Source organism: Haliotis asinina, chromosome 2 (assembly GCF_037392515.1).
Source record: "Haliotis asinina isolate JCU_RB_2024 chromosome 2, JCU_Hal_asi_v2, whole genome shotgun sequence".
Classification (NCBI taxonomy): domain Eukaryota; kingdom Metazoa; phylum Mollusca; class Gastropoda; order Lepetellida; family Haliotidae; genus Haliotis; species Haliotis asinina.
The window spans coordinates 86,325,330-86,349,001 of record NC_090281.1 but is presented as its reverse complement, the minus strand read 5'-3'; the positions used below and the strand labels follow the sequence as shown (position 1 = coordinate 86,349,001).

The 23,672-nt window shown below is 39.1% G+C and overlaps 1 protein-coding gene across 1 annotated transcript; it reads left to right on the top strand.

Moving 5' to 3' along the window:
* Window positions 1-480: 480 nt before the first annotated feature.
* Window positions 481-20,874, top strand: LOC137272950 (fucose-1-phosphate guanylyltransferase-like). Its single transcript, XM_067805376.1, has 3 exons — window positions 481-604; window positions 11,445-11,618; window positions 13,727-20,874. The coding sequence occupies exons 1-3, from the start codon at window positions 538-540 to the stop codon at window positions 15,301-15,303; spliced, it is 1,818 nt and encodes a 605-aa protein (XP_067661477.1). The 5' UTR covers window positions 481-537; the 3' UTR covers window positions 15,304-20,874.
* Window positions 20,875-23,672: the final 2,798 nt, after the last annotated feature.

Below are 23,672 nucleotides of genomic sequence, written 5' to 3'. Positions count from 1 at the left end.
TCTCAATCATTAAGTTGATAAAGTTAATCTCTATGTTGCAAGTTTGTTATTCGCTAAATCAGTGTTTACAGAAAGCATACCCCTGATGAGAGGATTTTACATTTTGCATATTTTAAATTGAAGATTTAATAAACATAAAAGAAGACATTCATTGGAACTAGATGATATTTTTGCTGCTTTCACCTGCCTCAACTGAATGACGACCGTCAACTGAACCGCATGATATATAGAATTACCTCCCTTATGAAGAGGTCCAAGGGATGAGTTAATTGTTTCTTGCATGTGTATCTGAAATAAAAGGCAAATATTCTACAGTTCTAGTACAATTAAATCACTTTCTAAATTTCTCATACATAGAACAGTATTGATGATTAGAGGAACACTTAGCAAAATCTTTAATAGAATTGTTTAGGCAACCCCAAATGGCCCCCTTTTTGTAAGGAAGGTAACTCCAAATTATATCGTGGGAAGGGCAGGTAACTCTCGCACCTGACTTACAACTACCAAGCTTGTTCGATACCGGTAGCACTATCAACGATGTCAGTCACAGAGGGAATGATCGGCTTCATGAAGCGGATGTTAGAAGAATACAAAACTTTAAGAGGTAGCGTGAATCTGTTTCCCTTGTACATGTCAGTTCCACGTAGAACAAGATGTAGAGGCACCTGCCATATTAGTCCCCTAGGCCTAAAATATTTGTTTAAATGTTGCTCAGGACGATCTGTCACCAATAGAAATGTTGGCGACAACATAGTGATGTATGGTTGATACGGCCCTCGTAGCATGCCTACAAATAATGAGCTGATAAAGAATATATTCACCAATGCTTTCGTTGTTTTGAGTAACGTGCCTAAGGAACCGTTCATAATTTATGATTTATGAGAAGGAGGTGATGAAGATTGTAATGCAGAATGACATCCACCTCCTGAATATTTTGTACAAAATAAATGCCCCAGCCCCACTTAATTTTCAGGAGTCCTGGACTACAAGTGCGAAAAGGGTATCCCAGACACATAAATATTATTATCAATACTATGTTGCAACCACTGTACTTCATTTACTGTTATCATATTGTGAATCATGATCATCGCACTGTTACAGTTATTAAAATGTAAATGATATCATAAGTGATAACTTATTGCTACTTTATCCGATTTTTTACATGAAGTATTTGGACTCTTTCTGTATCCTTGTTTACTCTCTAATAAACTTTGTGGTGTCCATTGTCAATTTCTGTGCACATAGCACATCAGAATTTCCCTGAGTAAGAATGCATTTCACTACATACATTAGCCATTTTCATGCCATATTGGTCAACGTGTTCTTCTGATCATTGTTGATGAGAATTATTTTGAGGATACTGGGTTTGTGATCAGGGTAAGGGACCATAATCCTATAAAGTAAGTAATTGTCTGGTGTAATGCATGTGTACCTTCTCTTGATTTTCCTTTCGCATTTTTAATATTTTCTTCACACAAAATCATGGAAAGTAATCAATGAAATGAGTATTTAGTCGATGTAGGGTAGTGAGATACAAATGGGGGCAGAGTGCAACTAGCTAGTTGTGGGTTTGGGTGCTGGGTTGAGGGTGGAGTTAATGACACAGTCAACAAGTTTAGAGAGATAGTTGTTAAGTTTTGGTGAAGACACGACAGAGATGTGTAGGTTCAGTGGTGACACACTCTACATATGTTCACTAATAATTTGAAGGCTAACTCGCCCTCTTGTCGTCACCAGACATGCTCAAGTCTCCCTCACTCCATTGTGTGATCCACATTATCCTTACAATGTTCCCTGCAATACTTTTCTGTCATGAAATCACCCAATGATGATTTTGGAAGCATGTCATTCATGCATACCATGAATTCGACATCTGATGCTTGACATAAACAACCATTTTCAGTTTGAAAATGTCTACTCATTCCAAACCACACAGGTTCTTGTAGATTGCAAAATGGGATGAGTGTGACAAATGGCATTGGAGCCATTCAGCTATTGTCCATAGATTAAAATCTTGATACACCAAGTCTACATGTAACCATCATAATTGTCTGATCTATTTGCCACTGTCTGTTCATTTCCATTATGTCACAAGAATGACTAGCTAAAATTTGCACTTAGTGTAACAGTGTGAACATAGCTCAGTTGGTTAGCTGTCAGGCTATCAATCCAAAGGTCATGTGCTCATATCCAACAGATTCTCACAACACTGGTTGCTTGTCTTGCTTAGTGAACATGACTTACGGCTGAGACCATCCTCATGTAGAAGTTGAGCTGAATTCCTAAGGTGCACTGTGTAGGTTATCCCCAGCCCATGACTGTGTAGGTTATCCCCAGCCCATGACTGTGTAGGTTATCCCCAGCCCATGACTGTGTAGGTTATCCCCAGCCCATGACTGTGTAGGTTATCCCCAGCCCATGACTGTGTAGGTTATCCCCAGCCCATGACTGTGTAGGTTATCCCCAGCCCATGACTGTGTAGGTTATCCCCAGCCCATGACTGTGTAGGTTATCCCCAGCCCATGACTGTGTAGGTTATCCCCAGCCCATGACTGTGTAGGTTATTCCCAGCCCATGACTGTGTAGGTTATCCCCAGCCCATGACTGTTCATGAACATATTCTACAACAGCTCTTAAACTTTAACAAATGCTGTCAAAAGGTATTTTGATGATTGTACAGTTTACAGTTGTGATTTCTTAAGGTGGGACAAAAATGTTTTGGTATAGGAATGAATAATCCTAAACTGTATTTTAAATATCAGTGATGTGTGATCATGATAATGAAGATGGAATCAGTTTGCTGATGTTTCTGTACATGTAAAATTATTTTTTTGCAAGATGAAAAGTTCATGAATGTTCTTCCAAGGTAAAAAACTAGGTTTGTTTTAGTGTATACCTGGTGTCCATTTGCCGGTTTTCAACCTCTTCATAACATTTTTTAACAATGGTTAATAGTTAGTCTTAAAATTTGCCATCAGACAGAAACTGGAAATGTCACACAATAGAATGTCTGAAAAATATTGTACTGCCAGATGATGACTCAGATAACAATTGCAAAAGATAATAATGTGTTACCTGTGTAAAATAATTTAAGAAGTCATGCATCAAACAAGATCAGTCTTACATTATACTAATCATTGATTACTGGACATATACTAGAGATTGATTAGATCATTCTAAACACACAAGCTGTTATATAAGCCTGCACACAAGGGTAACAGATTGTTACCTTGGTCTCCGCAAATACAGATGTGCAGTCAATTTCAGTTTCATACATGCTCCTGAACATTTTGCAAAGTAGTGACATTTTACCATGTAAAGTAAAATTACCCACCACCACATCTGTCCAGGTTTGAAAAAGCCAAAGGGAGCCTTGGTACCTGAGACACAGTTCAAAATCCTCTTGTGAAGTCAAACAGCAGTGGTTGCATCAAAGAAATTACTATTGCCCTCTTCTAGTGGATGGAGAGTCTTGTCAGGGAGGAGAAGGTTTGTAGTTCCATCCCTGGCACTCTGGGAGCAGTGGGATAGACAAGTGTGCTTGTCACTCTGAAGACCTGGGTTTGATTCCCCACATTGATTCTGCTGTGTGGAGCCCATTTCTGGTGTTCCCCACCATGATATTGGTGGAACGTTTGCTAAAATCAGCAGAAACCCAAACTTAATCACTCATTCATTTACCCACTTAAAGACAGGGCAACAACAAGCCCACCTCTTAACATCTCTTGTTATGGATCAAACCACCAACCTTCCTCACTCTGGGAAGACACTCGCTCAACTATACCATATTCACATTATATGACTTTGCACAGTTGTGTTCAGCCTGTGAAGATACTAGTAGGAACCCATGCTTGTCTTAAGTGGCGACTGAGGGGAGTGGTCAGGATTGCTAACTTTGTTAACACGTCATCGTATCCCAGTAGCTTAGATGGATGCTCATAGTGTTGATCACCAGTTTGTCTGGTTCAGACTCAATTATTTACAGACTGCTGCCATACATATGACATATTGCTGAATGTGGAGTAAAACTGAACTCACATACTCGCTCAGTTGTATTGAAGCCCGGTATATTTCAGTGTCAGACATTCCTATCCAAGCGGTATTATACTGCTCAAAGATGGAACTAATGGCACACAAAAGCACTGAATATATATTTTTATGTCAAGGATTGTCTTTGAAATGTTAGCATGTTGATTTCAAAATATCTGGACACGAAAGATTAGTTGTGAAGGTACAAAGCACCTTGACCTCATTCTACTGTTGTCAGATAACTGTATCAGGCTTGAGTCAGTTACCATGGTTGCCATCCATATATTGATAAGGTCCACGTTACACAATAGCAGTGCTTTATTTAATGAGAATAAAATTTGATAATATTAAGATTGTCAGAAAGTGCAAGTGACACTTTTTGAAAGACAGATCGTCTGTGTCCTAGAAAATGAACAGAACTGATACCCAGGTTATACTAGATAAACCAGACATTTCTCACGATGATGAGATGAAGGAGCAGCATTTAATGGTCCCCAGCCATGTAATGGAGCTTATGCAACCATACCACTTTTTTAACAAATATGTCTCAGTTCAAATATTAGAATAACTTCAGGTCTCCTTTACCCAGAAAGGTTGATTCTGTAAACATTTGTTTAGACATGATAGCCAGCAACCTGTGAATATCCAGGTTAGAACTTGACCTGCATAACCTAGCTTGTTGTAAGAGGTGACTAACAGGATCGGGTGGTGAGGCCTGCAGACTTGGTTGACACGTCATCATGTTCGAATTGCAGATCACCGGATTTTCTTACTTGATTACTTGATTATTTACCAACCAAAGCTTATGATGTAGCTGAAATATGGCTGAGTGCAGTGTTAAACAAACAGCCAACCAACTATTGCTAATTAGAGGGAGGCCAAGTTGCAAGAAATCATGTATTGTTCAAGTCACTCAGTAGGTAATTGATTTTTGGAGCTACCCCTATAATGAAGAGAGTGATTCATATATGATATTCATGGTATATGTGTTGCTTGTAGAAGACGCCATGCTAGTGTTCTGAGAACAAAAGATCTTCCAAGAGATCGTGTTACCCCAAATGAACAGATGAGCAGATGATTTGAGTTTCTTCAGCATGGTTGTGGCATGGCCAGAATGTTTGGAGTAATTTTGGAGGCTGTGTGTTCACACCATAACAGTTCATGCCTCAATGCCTTTTGCAAGAAAGGGACAGTTTTGACAGATCAGGTCAGACTATGGCACAGAGAGGGAATTCAGGAATCAATCTACATTTAAGAGAAGCTTGACACAGAGAACTTTGGGGTAGACATTCAGTCCCCCAACTGGATCACACCACGACAGAATCTGGGAGTGACACTGATACATCTACTGTTTCATTAGATACATAATGTCCTACAGATACTTTTGTCCATTCTCAAGGGAGTCCTGCAACAGTGTTTCTGTTAATAGTGTTATCTGGTATATACTAGACTTGGACTGATACAAAGTTAGAATTTCCAGTAATTTCAAAGGCTGTTAGTCATCCTGTCTGTCAAATTTTCTAATTCCCTTTGTTAATTCTATTTCTTCTTGAAAGAGAGAATGACACAATGACATCACCTGCGTTTGGTAAAAGGCAAACCAAACCTACCTCCTGGTATGTTTTTTGAGAGTGATGCTTATCCATGTTATTGATGGTGGCAGATCCAACATTTATACAATCTGTCTAGGAACATGTGGTCGAGAAAGTATGCTGTGTTGTTGCAGGTACGACAGAAGAGGCAGAAGTTATGTCGCATGTAGTTCTCATTATTGATGATGCAGCACCTAGGAAATTCATGGCTTATGGCATGCATTGAGAAAGTATACCCTGATTACTAAGGATTTGGGTGCAGTGATGAAGCCAGAACAGTGTTTGAAAGTGAATGTTGAATGTCATTTAACAAAACCTCAAGTTTGATCATTTTTATCATAAACAAACCCACCCCGAGTTATCTCCCTGTAGGGGTGTTCAGGAAACATCACGTGAAACGTTTTGCTTCTCACTCTGCTGAAGATGGAATGTTTTTGTTTAAAGAGAGGCTAAGTTAAGAGATCCTAAGGGTAATAAATTCGGCACACAGTGTTTTGAAAGGTTGTACAGGGCTTAGGTGCAGCTGAAGGAAATGCGGAATTTACAAGGGTCTTACAGTCCCGTATACCCTTTTAAAGGTCACATGCAACGTAAAATACAACTTTGCAGATTCTGGTACCTTTCGGTATGCACTTACCGAAACAGATCATCAAAAATGCCAATTTAACCTATAAAGTTGAAAAAAAACGCGATGAAAAAAGAGCCCGCATTCAAACATTTCACTAAATTCCCCCCAACGCTGGGGGGAAAACTGGTTTCAACAGCTGTGCTGCGCTGCGTCCATAACGCATGCGCAGTGAATAGGTTCGCGGAGCTTGTAACAGTATGCATGCCCAGCATTTGAGGTCGTGAGCAGTAGTCTAATCTCGGTTGTGTACTCAAACAAGTAAATAATCTACTCGTTACGTAAAAAAACTTGTTGATTGTGGTAAGCAGTCTCTGTCACAGAGAAAGCTCATTGTCTGGTTTATTCACACCTATATGTCTGCCTGCCTGTCTGCTAATGACAACATGCAGTACACAGCTTCAATCATTGACCATGTGCAATTTGAACTTAACACCTATCAGACTATACGACATAAAGAAAATGAGTTGATTTATGACTCGTGCACCCGAGCCCCGTCTCTGCCACATTATGGAATTAGGCACGTGTGATACACATGACATGTTTTCATGTCTGTGGGTTGCAAACAAACTACATTCACTTTTTTTCGGATGACTGGATCTGACGGAAACTGGTGCAAACTCTTGTCAGTTTCAAGTCCTGCTTTGCACTTGGACGAATGACAGATTCCAGCCACGCAGTAGTTTACCATCTTTGCTGACATGATTTTTTATTGGATCGAGCGGAAATTCAGAGAACATGTATTTTCAAAATCCAGCATCTCTATATACTTTCTTTCTGGATAACGACTTCTTTTAGTGTGTATGATTTTGTTTGACAACAGTATATGAATCCATACTGAAACGACGCATCAAGTACACGAAAAGAAGTTGTTATCCATAAAGAATCTTACTTTCATGTGACTGACCATACTTCTAAAATGCCCATCAAACAGATCACCTTTCTGTACACACAATGAACCCTCAGCATATCAGCAAATGAAACAGCCAATCAGAGGCCGTCGTTACACTTGAGTGCACATCCACAAGCTATGCCTGGGTTCGGTCTCCCGAGGGCTTCGTTTCGGGGGAAGTAAGCCCAAGTACAAAATATTGCACTTTTGAATCGCGATTGTACGCTTATAATTTTGTTTATTTGTTTTTTTACAAGAAGCAATGTATATTATACGTCATGAATAAGTGATAAATGTGTTTTAATTATGTTTGATTTTTTGGTTGCATGTGACCTTTAAGACACGGTGTAACTAGTAGTTTATGGTAACAGTTTACATTCTCAAAGCTATTTGATTCAGTCTTTTAGTTATGTTCAGTTTGAAAATATCAGTTTATGTGAAACAGAGATCTTTCAGATTGTTTGACAAAGAATGTACTTTTGCAATTGTTCATTGTAACAGCAAAGGAGCCAGAATGTTGTGGTCAAATGAAAAGGTTTGAAAGTTGTAGTTTAGATGAAATTCATGTGATCTTATGACACGACTGCAAAAGGGGAGATAACAAGAGTGACATGGTGTAGACGTCTTGTTTTTCCAACTAACAGTAGTAGTAGCAGCAGAAAACAGTCTTGTATTAAAATGGCAGAGAATAACAGATTTTGCTGTATTGGTCCTGTATGACCTTATTTTACATCTATAATGTGTGTTTGATTGTCTGTTGAGCAAGGTCACATTCATGAGCTATTTGATGCAGTTATAAAGTTATGAATCAGTTTCGTGTCAGTATCAGCTTATGGGAAATGGAATATGTTTCATATTGTTTGACAAAGACTATACTGTTGTAATTTTAGTAGTGTTGGAAAACAATTTTATATTCAGATGCCACAGAACAGCACGTTTTGCTGTGATGGAGTTGTAAGAGTAAAAGTTATACAAATATTTGCAGCATTGACAGAGGGAGAAAATTGTTTGAGCTAAAATTTCTCTAAAGCTATTCATTTTTTAAAATCAGTTTATGGTTTGTGAATATCAACAACCAGACAGGTTTTAATAATTGATTCCACTGACATCTGTTGCACGTTACTTGCATTCCCTTGTGTTTGATATGTCAATAATCCTTATGTTGCCATAGTTACCAGGTGTGCAATACAGCTGTGCCTGTTAAGTTATCCATATCTATGTTTCAGTACAGGAGGTGAACACTTGACAGTGTTTCATTACATTCTAGACTTGTGAAAATGAATTTTCCCCTATGTTAACATCAGTAATGAAAAGTGTTAGTCTGTCGCCATAAACACTTTCCCAAAGGTAACATCTGACGTTCACTTAAATTTCTGAAATTTGATATGACATATGAGTAAAGTAAAGCAAGGAAGGTTAGTTACCAGATTTGTTTTTCTCATATCTCAGATGCAGTAGAGGTTTCACTTCCATGAACCTCTTTGCAAGTTATCTTTAGTACCACGTTCCTTCTGAGCATGTCATGGGAGGGTCAAAGGTAAAGAGAAGGATAGACAAAAACTGTAAACTTTTTGTTAATGTTTCTTTTGTGAAAGGTATTAAATTTTTAGAATGTTACTCTTTTTTTACTTTGTTCTTTCACTTATCGTATTCAATGTTACACATGTTATTCAATGTTCATGCAAGTCTTTCTGAAACATGTGCCCATGTACCACCATCCTTCACTTCTGATGGTCATTTAGAAATCATTGTGGGTCATATCAAATTGTAGTGGCATATTAGCCGTTCACTAATACTTATCGATATGAGGTCACTTTTCTCCAGGTGAGGTCAACAAGAAAAACTATTTTTCAACACATTAATAAACAGTTAACATCAAGAAGAATTTGAAAAAAGTGAGTAAATAAAGAACTATAAATGAACCCAATTTCAGTGTTTATTTACAACTCAAGTAAGAAGCTATAGGTAGTGACGTTAACATTTACATTAAAATAATACTGTCAACACAACCAATTTACATTGGATCACATCAGATTCTCATTGCAGACTGTCATCATATGTGATACACATTGCAGACTGTCATTACCACATATTACTATGATGCTATAGATAGAAAAGCTGACCCCCTAACCCCCTTAAAATTAGTGTCAAAATGGTATGTTTCGTAGATAAGATGACCCCTCCGTGATGGGTCGTGGCCAACTCACTCCACAACACATCTGCAGTTACAGTCTTGGATGTGCGTTTAGTGAGGCATTAGTAGATTATACTCACCATTATCCTAGAAACCTGTGTTTGTTTTCCTTTTTGTGTCCATAATAATACGTTAACCCATTCAACACCATGGACCGGAAAACCAAATGAGCATACATTATCAACAACCTACGAGGGGATATCAATAAGTTTTGAGCCTTTCATAGAAAAACACAAAATATTGGTAAGAACCACATTTATTTTTCAACATAGTCCTCTTGTGAGTCAAGACACTTGTTCCATCTTTTCTGCCAGCCGCTGATGCCATCTCTGTAGCAGGCGCCATTTTGGTCCTCAAACCAAGCCTCAGTAGCGACAATAAGCTCATTATCATCCTGAAATCTACAACCACGCAAGTGTTTCTTGAGATTTGGGAACAGATGGTAATCACTTGGTGCCAGGTCTGGAGAGTAGGGGGATGCGGCAAGATTTCGTACCCACATTCCTGGACAGCAGCGGCTGCAATGCAAGAGGTGTGTACGGGAGCAGTGTCTTGATGTAGAAGAATACCACGTCTGATCTTGCCCCGGCGCTTCTCCTTGATTGACTGTCACACTTGCCTCAACAAGTTAGCGTAATATTCCCCATTCATTGTTCTTCCTTTTGGTAATTAATCTATGTGGATGACGCCTTTGCTATCCCAGAAGCCATTACCTTCTGCACTGATCTGGATGCTTTGAACTTTTTGGTCCTGGGAGAAGTGACATGTTTCCATTCCATGGATTCTTGTTTGCTCTCAGGATCATAGTGGTGGATCCAGGTTTCATCACAGGTTACTAGCCTAAAGTGAAAATCTTCTGGATTCTTGTTGTATCTGGTTAGCATGGAGTTGCTTATGGTGACCCGTGTTTGCTTCATTTCATCTGTAAGCATTCTTGGCACCCATCTTGCGCACACCTTAGACATGACAAGATGTTCATGAAGAATTGTCTCGATGGATCCGCGTGAAATGCCTGTGGTCTCCTCTAACTTGTGGAGTGTGATTCGATGATTTTCCAGCACAAGTCTATGCACTCTGTCAATGTTTTCCTGACTAGTGCTTGTTGTTGGGCCACCTGGACGGGGGTCATCTTCAAGACTCTCTCTACCATGCTTAAATTCATTGACCCATCATTTGATGGTAGCAGATGAAGGGGAAGACTTCCCATAAACTGCTGAAAGCCTTTCTTCAATGTTCTTCTAAAAACTTAATTACTGCTCTATACTCAATTTTATTCATTTTCACTGACGTGAGGGGGTCTCTTTCTGTCAATGTGAGCTGTTCAATAACTTCTGAGAATAGGATACCAAAACTTATATATCACATCAGCTACACCCCAAGGTTCAATGTCGTACCATAGGCTGTGACACCTGGGTATCAAAAATGCTCAAGGCTCAAAACTTATTGACATCCCCTCGTAGAATAAAATCAACAAGAGTACTTGTAAAAGTTGTCAAATATACATTATGACTTACTACATCTTTTTTGATCAACCACAGAATGTAATTAAAGTGACTTCTTGGCTTTCATAGCTTTGAACCCTCTTCCACTCATGATCGATGTTTAGTGCATGAAGGATTTTTGTCTCAGCTCATTACCTATCACGATATGTGCACTAAGTTCCATAATATAGGTAACACGTTCAGAAAGGCATCAATTTACCCTTAACTTGAATTTGAATCTATAAGTTTTCGTTTATGAGGACCGTACCCATTGGTTGCTCTCTGATTGGCTGCCTTAGGTCATGTGTATGAATGTGTATGATTTTGACCAATCACAATTCTTATAGCAGACTGTGGTAAATAACCATCACGTTATTCAGATGGAGCTACAAAAACGGGTATTTCCCCATTACTGAGCAGAAGGCCAATGATATCGGGAAATAGACGCCCATACATATTATTTAAGAAATCTTTTTATAATAATTTTCTGATTCTGTAAAAATGAAAATATGAAAGAAAAGGGGTAAGGGGATATTATGACATGTTACAAATGAAAAGAAACTAAGCCTCTTCTCTGATAATCATTACATCTGGTTCACATTGCCACTGTTACAAATTGTTGACATTGCAGGGAGGACAAAGGACAGTGGTGTCAGGCCGTTCTGGGATGTGGTTGTCATCACAACAGCCGATGAAGACCAAAGGAAGGCCTTTCAGTTGCAGATCGATGACAAGGCAGAGCGGAGGGAGCTGCCCTTGGATCTGCCGATACATGTTGTCACAGACCCACCTGGCACCAGGATTGGTGAGCAATTTGTAATACTGACACCCTGAATACACCGCAGGTATCTCTGAAACATAGCTACTGGTGAGACATGGTCACTAGTGAGACATGGTCACAATTACTGGTGAGACATGGTCACAATGATTGTTGAGACATGGTCACTGATGAGACATGGTACGTGTGATGGTTAGTGGTGAGACATAGCTACTTGTGAGATATGATCACTGATTAGACAAGGTCACAATTACTGTACTGATCAGACATGGTGAGACATGTTCATATTGCTAGTGAGACTTGGCTACTGGTGAGATAAGGTCCAGTCTAAGTAAAGTTAGTCACAGCATGTTTCGTTACGCTCCACCACACAGTTATTTGACCTGCATTATATATACTTTGGGGTTTCTGTTGACATTGTTACCATTAGCTAATATTTCCGCAAGATAACATTCTTGAAATTGCCAGAAACACTATTTTCAGCGACTGTTTACTCACCGTTGTTGTAACATATGCCATGTGCATCACTCGGAGGCGATGATATGCTAAATAGCATTCAGAATTGTTCGGGTACAAACCTTTCAAGATAAAAAGTTCAAATGGTATGTGCGATTGTCCACTTTCACGATTTGGTAATCTACATTTTGATTGGTCAGTCTCGAAGGTTGCCTGACACGATCTCCCATAAGGTTTGTTAGACTCAGTAGTGGAGTGTAACAAAAAGTACTGAGGCTAAGTTTACTTAGACTAGATAAGGTCACTGGTGAAACATGATCACAATTACTGGTGAGATATGACTACTGGGAAGATATGGCTACTGGTGAAACTCAGGCACTGGTGAAACACAGCAACTGGTGATAGCTGTCTGTGGGTGAGACGTGAACACTGGTGAAACTGGCTACTTGAGAGGCATAGTCTCTGGTTAAGGCATCATCAGAGACATGATCACTGGTGAAACTGGCTACTTGAGAGACATGATCTCTGATTAAGGCATTATCAGAGACATGATCACTGGTGAAACTGGCTACTTGAGAGACATGATCTCTGATTAAGGCATCATCAGAGACATGATCATTGGTGAAACTGGCTACTTGAGAGGCATGATCTCTGATTAAGGCATCATCAGAGACATGATCACTGGTGAAACTGGCTACTTGAGAGGCATGATCTCTGATTAAGGCATCATCAGAGACATGATCACTGGTGAAACTGGCTACTTGAGAGGCATGATCTCTGATTAAGGCATCATCAGAGACATGATCACTGGTGAAACTGGCTACTTGAGAGACATAGTCTCTGATTAAGGCATCATCAGAGACATGATCACTGGTGAAACTGGCTACTTGAGAGACATAGTCTCTGGTTAAGGCATCATCAGAGACATGATCACTGGTGAAACTGGCTACTTGAGAGACATGATCTCTGATTAAGGCATCATCAGAGACATGATCACTGGTGAAACTGGCTACTTGAGAGGCATGATCTCTGATTAAGGCATCATCAGAGACATGATCACTGGTGAAACTGGCTACTTGAGAGGCATAGTCTCTGATTAAGGCATCATCAGAGACATGATCACTGGTGAAACTGGCTACTTGAGAGGCATAGTCTCTGATTAAGTCATCATCAGAGACATGATCAATGGTGAAACTGGCTACTTGAGAGACATAGTCTCTGGTTAAGGCATCATCAGAGACATGATCACTGGTGAAACTGGCTACTTGAGAGACATGATCTCTGATTAAGGCATCATCAGAGACATGATCACTGGTGAAACTGGCTACTTGAGAGGCATAGTCTCTGATTAAGGCATCATCAGAGACATGATCACTGGTGAAACTGGCTACTTGAGAGGCATAGTCTCTGGTTAAGGCATCATCAGAGACATGATCACTGGTGAAACTGGCTACTTGAGAGACATGATCTCTGATTAAGGCATCATCAGAGACATGATCACTGGTGAAACTGGCTACTTGAGAGGCATGATCTCTGATTAAGGCATCATCAGAGACATGATCACTAGTATCTGACAGATACTGAAGAGGCAGCATAACTGAAGACATATTTTTAAAGATAAACTGTGTTAGAATACCCTTAAAAAATATTAAATATTGCTATACCTTTGTCCTTTATAGGTAATGGTGGTTCTACCCTGACTGCACTTGAGCACTTGCATGCTGAATATGGGGAAGACATGTACCAGAAGAAGGTCCTCCTGATACACGCTGGGGGTTGGAGCCAGAGGATGCCAAGTGCCAGTGTTCTAGGAAAGGTGTTCTCTGCCCTCCCTCATGGGGAACCTTTGTACCAGATGCTGGACCTCAAGCTAGCCATGTACTGGTCACTCGTGGACAAGATGAAGCCAGGTGTGCTGCTCGTCTGTGCTGATGACTTCCTAGTGTATAATCTCGGATCTGATTCGGACTGGTCGATTCCAGATACTGGATTCACTGCATTTGCTCATCCATCATCAATTGAAACGGGTCGTACACATGGCGTTTATGTTATTGCAGATCAGGATGAGAGCATCAGAAAAAAGCACATTACCATTAAAAAGTGCCTTGAGGTGTTGCAGAAACCAACAGATGAGAGAATGGAGAAGCAGGGAGCTGTTCTTGAAGGTCAAGGTCCTTTTGAATTTGCTGATGGTCTAACTCTTGAGGGCAAGGTTGTGTATACTGACAGCAGCTTCTACTTTGGGACAGATGTCATGAAGAGCCTTCTGGATTTAAAGAAGAAGATTGGCCAAATCACATGTGAGATTGATGCTTATGGTGACTTCTTACAAGCTCTCGGTCCCAGGGCAACATCAGATTATATTGACCTGACAGGGAATATCAGCCTCATGACCGCTGACCTCAAAGACACAAGGATGAAAGTTTTTGATCATCTCAAAGGAACAGATATCCATCTTCTTGTGATGAATGCATCAAAGTTCATCCACATAGGAACAACAAAGGAGTACATATACCACTTATGTGAAGACAAAGAATTCCAACAACAACTTTCATTCTCAAAAGATGTGTTTAATGTTTGGACTGACAGTTTTAACTATAATAATCATAAAATGCCTAAAATGGAATATGAATCCTTAGGTTGTGTAATGCACTCTTCTCTTCCCAAAACGTCATCAACTCCAATCAGATCTGTGATGGAATATTGCCATTTTGATGTCCCGGTCTCAGTTCAGCCCGACACCATCATCAGCAACTGCCAATATCAGCTAGCCGAGGTGTCCCATGCTCCAAAGGTCCTCACTGTACCCAAAGGCTGCTTTCTTCATACTGTGCCTATCTGCATTGACAATAGGACAGAGTATGTTACAATCTTCCTAGATATTTTTGACAACATCAAGAAGTCATGTTTCTCAGATAAAGTCACTTCTTTGTCCTTCCTTGGTAAAACAATTGAGGACTTTTGCTCATCTTCAAACTTGACTCTGAAAGAACTAATCCCCAAAGACACATCTGGAAATGCAGTTGACAAACTTAGCCTGTGGAATCTGAAACTCTTCGCCACCCAATCATCAATGACGGAATCATTTGACTTTTCCCTTACTGAAATGAAACATCTCATTAGTGGGAAGAAGATGACAGAACCTACAAGCTGTAGACGGCTCTCAATGGCAGACCTTCTCAAGGTGAAGGACGTGGCAGCCATGTTGAAATATCGGAGGAATCTCTTCCAAGCTATAACAGCTTCCAAAAACTAAATAACCGTGATTTTTACATGATGTGTCTTTCACATTTCAGTCATCTTTTAGGTTTATACATTGCTCTGGTTCTAATTAACTTACCTACTTGTTTCCTGTTTGAATATTTAGTTGAACATTTCTTCAACTATATCAAGAATATAATTTGATTCAAATTGTTTTAGAAAAACATGCACACCTCCATTTTGTGTCAGTTGAATCAGATTATTTGTGGTTGAGGCTTTCTATTTGGGATGTGTTTTCACAGGGTATTTACTTAATGTATGAGTGATTGTATTAACTTGCATATTACCCTTTAGATAAAGTAGAAGATTTTTGATTGGCTAATACGTAATGCATATAAAAAACACTAAAGTATCACAGATACTGTTACAGTTCGTAACCTTTGACATTAAAATCCAACTCACTTGAGAATTCAACTATTATTATCATGAAATGTTCTTGTATCAATTATTTTATCTGTGAAGTGGAAGCAGATAGGATCTAAAGGTATACTCTATTATTTGGAAAAAACTCTAGTCCTCAAAACATATTTTTTAAGCCTACAGTAGTTATGTCCCTTTAAATATTAATCAGTATTGTATGTCTGTGACGCAATTTATCCAGCATCACAGCAGAAATAGAAGAAGAAAACTTGAAGAAAATGTTTCCAGAAAATACCCAAAACTCACCTATTGCGTCCTTGAGGGTAATAAATCTGTTGCACAGCCATTTGCTCAGAAATACCGATTCAAACAGATGTACCATCTCGCACTACCTGGCAAATAGCTGTGTAAATAAAATTATGCATTATATTGCCCAAAGTGCCTTCAGTTTATCTCTTGGGGATTGCACTGCCTCATGCATTGATGCATTTTCTGGATTCTGCGTTTTACATTCACCATTTGTTATCAGTTGTTACCATGGTTACTGGCATTTTACAAAGATTACTGTTGTATCAAGCAATGATCAATTAATTAATCTGTTCCGCAGCTTCATGTCATGTGACATGATTGATAGTGGTTAGGTTAGCATGACAGAGGTATGCCACTAGTCTTTGTGACCAGATAGGGGCGATGGGATAGCCTTGTGGTCAATTCATTCGAAAGTCAAAGACCAGGGTTCAATTCCCCACATGGATGCATGTATGAAGCCAATTTCTGGTGTCTTCTGCCAAGATATTGCTGGAATATTGATTAAATCGGCATGAAACCCAACTCACTCACTCAGTCACTCATTTGTGATCGGATATGACCTTGTCGTCTTGTGATGTAGTGGAAAATTAACATTAACCTGAGTATTCCAATCCATATATGGTGTATGTTAACAATGTCTTTTCAATAATGGGAAGCGTTTGGTTTGCACAGTTTTCTTGTTGCTGTAAAGAAGAAAATTTCAAGAAATAAATTAATCTGTATTTTCCATGCTTAAATTTGATGAAATCTGCTTTTTGTCCAGACTATGAAGTCTTGGCCCATACTTACAATTGTCTGTTTTTCAAACCAGTTAGATATCTTACGTAAATTCTTCACCTTCAGATAAAAATTTTTAGATTCTACGTATCTGGATAATTTTGTAGTCAGAGTTATTCTCACAGTTCAATTTTCAGAATGTGCATTAGAAAAAAATATTCTGCACGACCCATCAAGACTCACTGAAAGCATTCACTATACAATGTATGTTAAGTATACTGAAAAACTGTGAAAACGCATAGCTGAATTTAATATGAAAAGGAATAACACAAGACATGAGATGAAATCAGATGTTATTACTTTTGAAAGCCCATGGAAAACAACACTCAGTACACTGGAGGAGAAATGCAGTGGTGTCAACAGGACTAGCACGGCTTCATTCAAACTAAGCTACCCCATATGAACAGTCAGTATCTTGTGTGGCCTCCATCAGGCCTGGCACAAGCATGGATACACTCAGGCATGGAGTCTCAAAGACAAGTGATAAACACCATAGGTGTGTTCTTCCATTCTTTTTGCAAGGCCAAGGTCAAATCTGCAATGGTGACTGGCGTTATCGGATGTCTGTACACTCACCTACCCAGTTTGTTCCAGAGGTGCTCAATGGGGTTTACGTCTGGTGAATATGTAGACCAGTCCATCACATTGATCCCAGCTTGCTGGATGAAGACTTGTGTCACTCTTGCGGCATAGGACGTGTATTAACATCAACGTTGATGACAGCACAGCAAAAGAATGACTTCAGACTGTAGAATTTCATCCACATAGTGCTGTGCTGTGAGATTGCCCTGGATAACATGAAGATCACTCTTGAAACCTGTGTTTATTGCTCCCAAAACCATCGCACTTCCACCACTGAATCGATCTCACTGTCTGACACATGCATTGGCGTAACGTTCACAGTGTCACTTGTGGTTGACTGGTTGACATGGAGACGCCTGGCAACAGCTGTCAGTGAAGTCCCTGCATCAAGTCGTCCAAGAGCATGTTCTCGTTCTTGTAATGTCAGTCGTGGAATTGTCTCAAAAGACTGTTCACCCATTGACTATATTGCATGAAATGCCTCATGCAATGCACGTGTATTTCCTTTTTCACAATCACATTGCGGTATCAATGTAATGAGGAGAAGTTGTGTTTTAGCGACTCTGCCTGTTTCCGACAACATGGAGTGGATTCAAACTCGGACAATAAGTCAAAAACTCATCTTTCTTTAAGCATTACAAACATTGGATACCTCATTTTCATTTGGTATATTTTTTATATTAATATCCTAGAAAAACCCTCTATGCGTTTTCAAAGTTCTTAAGAATGTATAAATGGTAACATCAAAGATGAATTACTCCACTATTTTGGAAGAACCATCTACAAGCCTTTTGCAGTTAAAATGTACAAGTATCATGCATGAGGGAGGGCAGCTGCATTTTGGTGTAAAGTTTTGTTAAGAAATCACAAAATTTTCACCGAGTTTCATCATTTATTGAACTCATGACAATAATCTTTTCAGTGTTAGAAATTTGTTTTACAATACATCAGTTCATGTGTAAATTGTGCCTTTGCAAAAAGTTAGTATAGAACAGTTGACATAAAGTAGTGGCAAGATTTACATCAGTGAGTCTAAACTTTCAATGGGTAGTGATACAATCAAAGAAAACCAGGTTGCACAAGTTAACACTGTCACATAAATTAAGCGAATATTGCTATAAAACATAATAGCAACATGTGAATGTAATCTAAAATTTCCCACATTTTGTCAACAACTTCAAGCCAAAGAAAGTATGACAACTTTCTTGTAACAGAGATTAGTGAATTAGAATGGTAAATGTTCCTATTGCGTATTTCGTATGTTTGTATGGACAAGTAAATTCCTTTTTATGGCCGTATTGAGTTGAGATATAAATAACAAATTGCACATGTGTTTTCTGTAACTATATTGAGCCATGATAACATTTAGTTCACGTTGAATATCTCATTTTAGAAACATTGCCTTGGCTGTATATTGTGTACTATCAGTTTGAGTTTGGTTTAAGATGTGGAGCATGTGTGGCTTATCAAGTTCTGCAGAATTGTGTCCCTTTGTTTCTTTATCCAAGATTCATACATATTTTGATCATGAATTTGTTTTATTGATCACTGTGTATATGTTGTATGCTTTGGGTTTTGCTCTTTCATTAAGCTGACACATTCTGATGTACCTTCTGTACGAAATGACTATCCAACGGACTTATTCCAATTTCATTTAATTTACATATGTAAGTGGTTGTGTGGAGTGTAGGTCTGAACAGTATGCATATTTTTTAAAATGTATGACAATTGTGTGATGATTTCTTGGAACCTGGAGCCACAAAGGGTCCACTGGTTGTTCTAACCACACCTTTTGAGGATTGATATTGTGGGAGACTGTTTAGTGAGAGTATTGTATTGGTTGTATTGAAAATATTGTCATTCATGGTGAAGACAGTTTTGTGGGAAATAGTATTATGGTATACATGACTTTAACATTGTTACAAGCTGTCCATTCAAACTTGTTGAAATTATCAATGTTCACTGACATCATAATACTGATGATAATATTGAGAGCTTTTATTCTTGTCATTTACATATGTCTTAATACAACTTATGCAGATCCATATATTTTATATACTTGGTGGTTATCTTATAAATATTCCATTAAAAAGATGTTTTATGTAATATCCTTGTGCAATCTGATTTTACATTGTTCAACTGGAGTCCAGGATACCCGAGGGAGGGCTGATTTTCCAGGTGTTTAGCTCCGTGACCCCAACCTCTATGAGGTTAGTAGTCCACACAGGACATTAAAACTGTACTTGAAAATAGTATTTGTTCACCTTTATTTGAAACCAGCTCTTTTTAGAGTTGAATATCATAATGAACCTGTTTTCTTCTTTGAAAACTGAAACAAGGAATATTCATGAAGGCATTTTGATAAAAATCAACTTTCTTTCACAATGTTTGTATACAGTGGAATAGCAAGGCCATGTTGGTATTGTGACCTTATTATTGGGTAGAGATACATTTCAGCAGTGGAAGGAGGTGTTGGTCCCTTGGGTATGAATGCAATGGTTGTTTCATCCCTTTTTATGGAATGTTGCTGAATTCCACTCAGTTGTTCTGCATGTTTTCCACCCACAACCTGATTCACCTGACAAAATGATCAACAGACAGTTTACAGGTGATCTACATGAAAACAGTCTGGATGCCAGACTTACAGGGACTGTTAGTGGTGTTAGTTAGTGGTGTAAGCTGTGAGGCCTTGTAATTAAAATGTTTACCCATGATTCTGAAGATCCTGGTTCAGTTCCCCACATGGGTAACTAATAGTAATACTGTGTGCATCTGTAAGACGCCAAGCTCATTTCACAAGGTGAATGCTCAGTCAAAGCAAGCATATTATTACCTTGGATAACCCAAGCTGCCTGTTAGGTGCTAGAAGGTTATAGTATCATGATTTAACCCACTGGGTACCCATTTTCTGCTGGTCGAACATTGGCCATTCAATTTTGAACTCCTTTGCCTAAGGTGAGACCACATGTATCACATGTGCATCTTTGATGGGCAGGGCTGAAGTTCAAGAAACTCAATGTGCTAAGCACATTTTTGGTGATATTAAGGGAATATTGTTAAAAGTGGTTAAAACCAGCTCTTTCTTAGTTGAATAGTTACTGTGGTTACTAGCTAAGACACATACCTGTTTATATGACAGATTAGCCATAGTCATGTGTTCTTAACTTCCTTTTAGCAGTATATTTTACACACCCGTCAGCTAAGAAGCCAGACAGGTGCCCTTTTCTTTGTTACCATATGTAACAATGCACTGAAGCATCTTAGAATTTAGATTATGAATCTCTTTAGATGTGATGGATGTAGATGCTAACACCATTATCAAGCAGTCAAGAGCCAAAGGACTATTTGCTGCAATATATTTTGACAGACAACCTTTGCAGAAATATGAAAGGTATCTATCTATCTATGATCATGATGATGATGATGAATACCAAAACATCAACAGGTTTATTACTTAGTAGGTTTTGTTTAGTTTGGGTACATTTTGTAATTTCATTGTTACGTTGACAATGACCGGGTTTCAATGCATTAAAAAAAATATTTTGGTGAGAAATGGTGTTTAGTGTATTTTACAGCCGCTTCACACTCCCGACATTCCTGAGGATCTTTACTCGTCACTAGATGTGTGATTGTTGTTTGTTGCATTCTGCAGTATGCCAGCTTCATGACGACATCCCTTGTCTTGGCCAGACAAACCAGTGATTGATATTGCACAAACCAACCACGCTGCCCAGATACGATAATTAAACTGACAAGCTTAAAATCGGAAAGATAAAAGTGGGATGAGGCCCGGCCTCCCTTATCGCTTTCATCAAATTTGCAACATACCACAAGCATGATTTATTGGGTACCAGTGCTAACCCGGGATACGGCCCAGTGGCCGTTCGGTAGAGCGTCTGCCTACAGATGTGAGATTTGTGGTTCCAATCTCGCGTCGGAAAACATTTATATTGTAAGTGTAATCTTGGACGATATTTTTCAATTGATTTCAAACACTCATGTATCATTTGAATGTTGATGTTCATATAAAGTTAGGAAAAGTAAAACCTAGGAAGCGGTTTTACTAACTAAAAGTAAAACCTGGGAAGAGGTCTTTTTAGCGAAAAGTACAACCTGTCCCTCCAAACAAAAACCTCAAATGCAGTAACTCTGGGAAGACAAGAGATAACCTAATATATAGCGAGAAGCACACATACGTTTGTCTTGTCCAGTTCGCGGCAATTTCCACGTGGTGTAACTGATATATTTCTTTTCTTGCCCGCATCTGGGGCGTTGCTTTTCACTGGGGAGAGTTGCATCAACTAGATGTACTAGAGTCCTTAGAAAACAAACAAGACGAACATTACTATATATCCGGATTGGTGGGTTTCACTGAATAAACAGAGGTATAAGTTTAAGACCTGCATCAGGTCGGACGTTTCTCCCACTTCAACCCGACGCATAGTATTTCCGGTCAGTTATACCAAAAGATACTAACAAAATGGTACATGTTACCCTGCCTTGCACCAGGTACAAAATCAATAAAAAGACTGGTCGGCACGGAGTCGGTATCCTGTATCGGAGTAGAGTATTCGTGTTTAATCAGTGTGTGAAACTCCTAAATAATCAAGAAGCCCACAGCCCCAATAACTGAAAAGTGTTGCAGTCCAGTTAACATGTAACCAGCCCTGCATCAAAAACAGGAGTTAAGGTGTTAAAATAATGTAATTAATGAATTAATGTAATGAGGTAAACTTGAACACATGTAAAAACAAATTTTACAAAGCATAACTGTCACTGTCATCTGAATCAGAAAACAGGTCAAGTCAGAATGGTCGGTATCTTTGGCAAGAATGGTCTCTACATATTGTTCGTGCAATGAGCACAGGGGATTTGTAATTCTCCTTGTGAAAATAAGCAGTTGCAACAGCACATTTAGCAAATACAACTTGGTCACTGAAAGCATTCTCTAGACTTACTCGTATCTCATGTAGTGTTAGATAAAAGGGTAGGCTGACCTGTGGAAGTTACGGTTTGAACCATACATACGTCGTCCAGCCACTGCAATCATTGTAAACTATTTTCGAAATATCACCCGTAGTCAATGACACGGTGAAATATATGCCCATGGAAAATGTATTGGCCCACAGGGTTGGCTATAAAATAAAGTTGTAAGTCATGTAACTAGCAAGCAGGCGGCCGCCGGACAGACGCTATTTCATTCACTGATTTAATATGGTATCTCCGTTGGCTAGCACTATCATACCGGAACTAGTCGGGACTAGTATATTCAGGCCCACACACCCAGGAGGGGCAACAAATGAGCTACGTAAATCTTGTATGTCACATACTCTCTTTCACTTACACACCCTGTCGCCGAAAGCGCTTGGAATGGAACTCGGGGAAAAAACACAGAAGTTCTTAAGCAAATCAGCAAATCTTCACTCATTGTACACAGACGTAGAATCAAGCCTCACTATTCGGTGTCACCAGCAAACGCTTCAAACATAAGGCCACCCCGCTAATATAACTGATTCTGCCTGTAGATGCTCTTCTCTGTTTGTACACACGCGGAGAATCAAACCTCAATATTCAGCAAATGCTTTAACCAGTAGGCCCCATATTCTCCATAAATGATGCATTCGGTGGATGATATTTGTAGTTCTCATGTTCATAGTGGCTGTGTCAATAAAATGTGACGTCTGCCCACGAGACATGATCCACTATCTCGTAAAAAGGACACGCACAGATATTGAGTATTATTTGTATAAAGTACCTGATAACGGTCTTTCTGGATTGCACAGCTACAGAAGGTCAGGCAGAAATATGCGTCTTTCCCGTCAGTCTGTTCGATTTTGAAGTAAACACAAGCACAGAGATTAAAAATTGCTTGTTTGATGTTTATTGTTTTCACCCCAGCGAGTAATATTCCATCTACTTCACGACTGCCTCGGATCGCTTCGAAATGCTATTCTACCACCGCCATGTGATATGGTCTGCACAAAATAGTCATTTCTTGCTAAATATGATATGCAAAAAGAAGTTACAGTTCATCCAAACATAACTATCAACATGTTCGGTTTCGAACCGTACACTAGGGATGACTAACGCGTCGACCCGTCGACATGTAACCGAATAGAGTTATGCCCCTTTAATCTATTTCCATGCGTTCATCCCCATGTAAGAGCAGGGGGCGAATGACGTTCAACTGATATAGGATTAATCTAAGGAGAAAGAAAATATCACCAAATATTATGTGCATGAACTAGTATTCACAGATTAATTAAATAATTTGTTTGTTTTGGTTTAGTTGGTCGAGCTTGACCAACCGTTGGTATACATACGGGGGTTAAGATT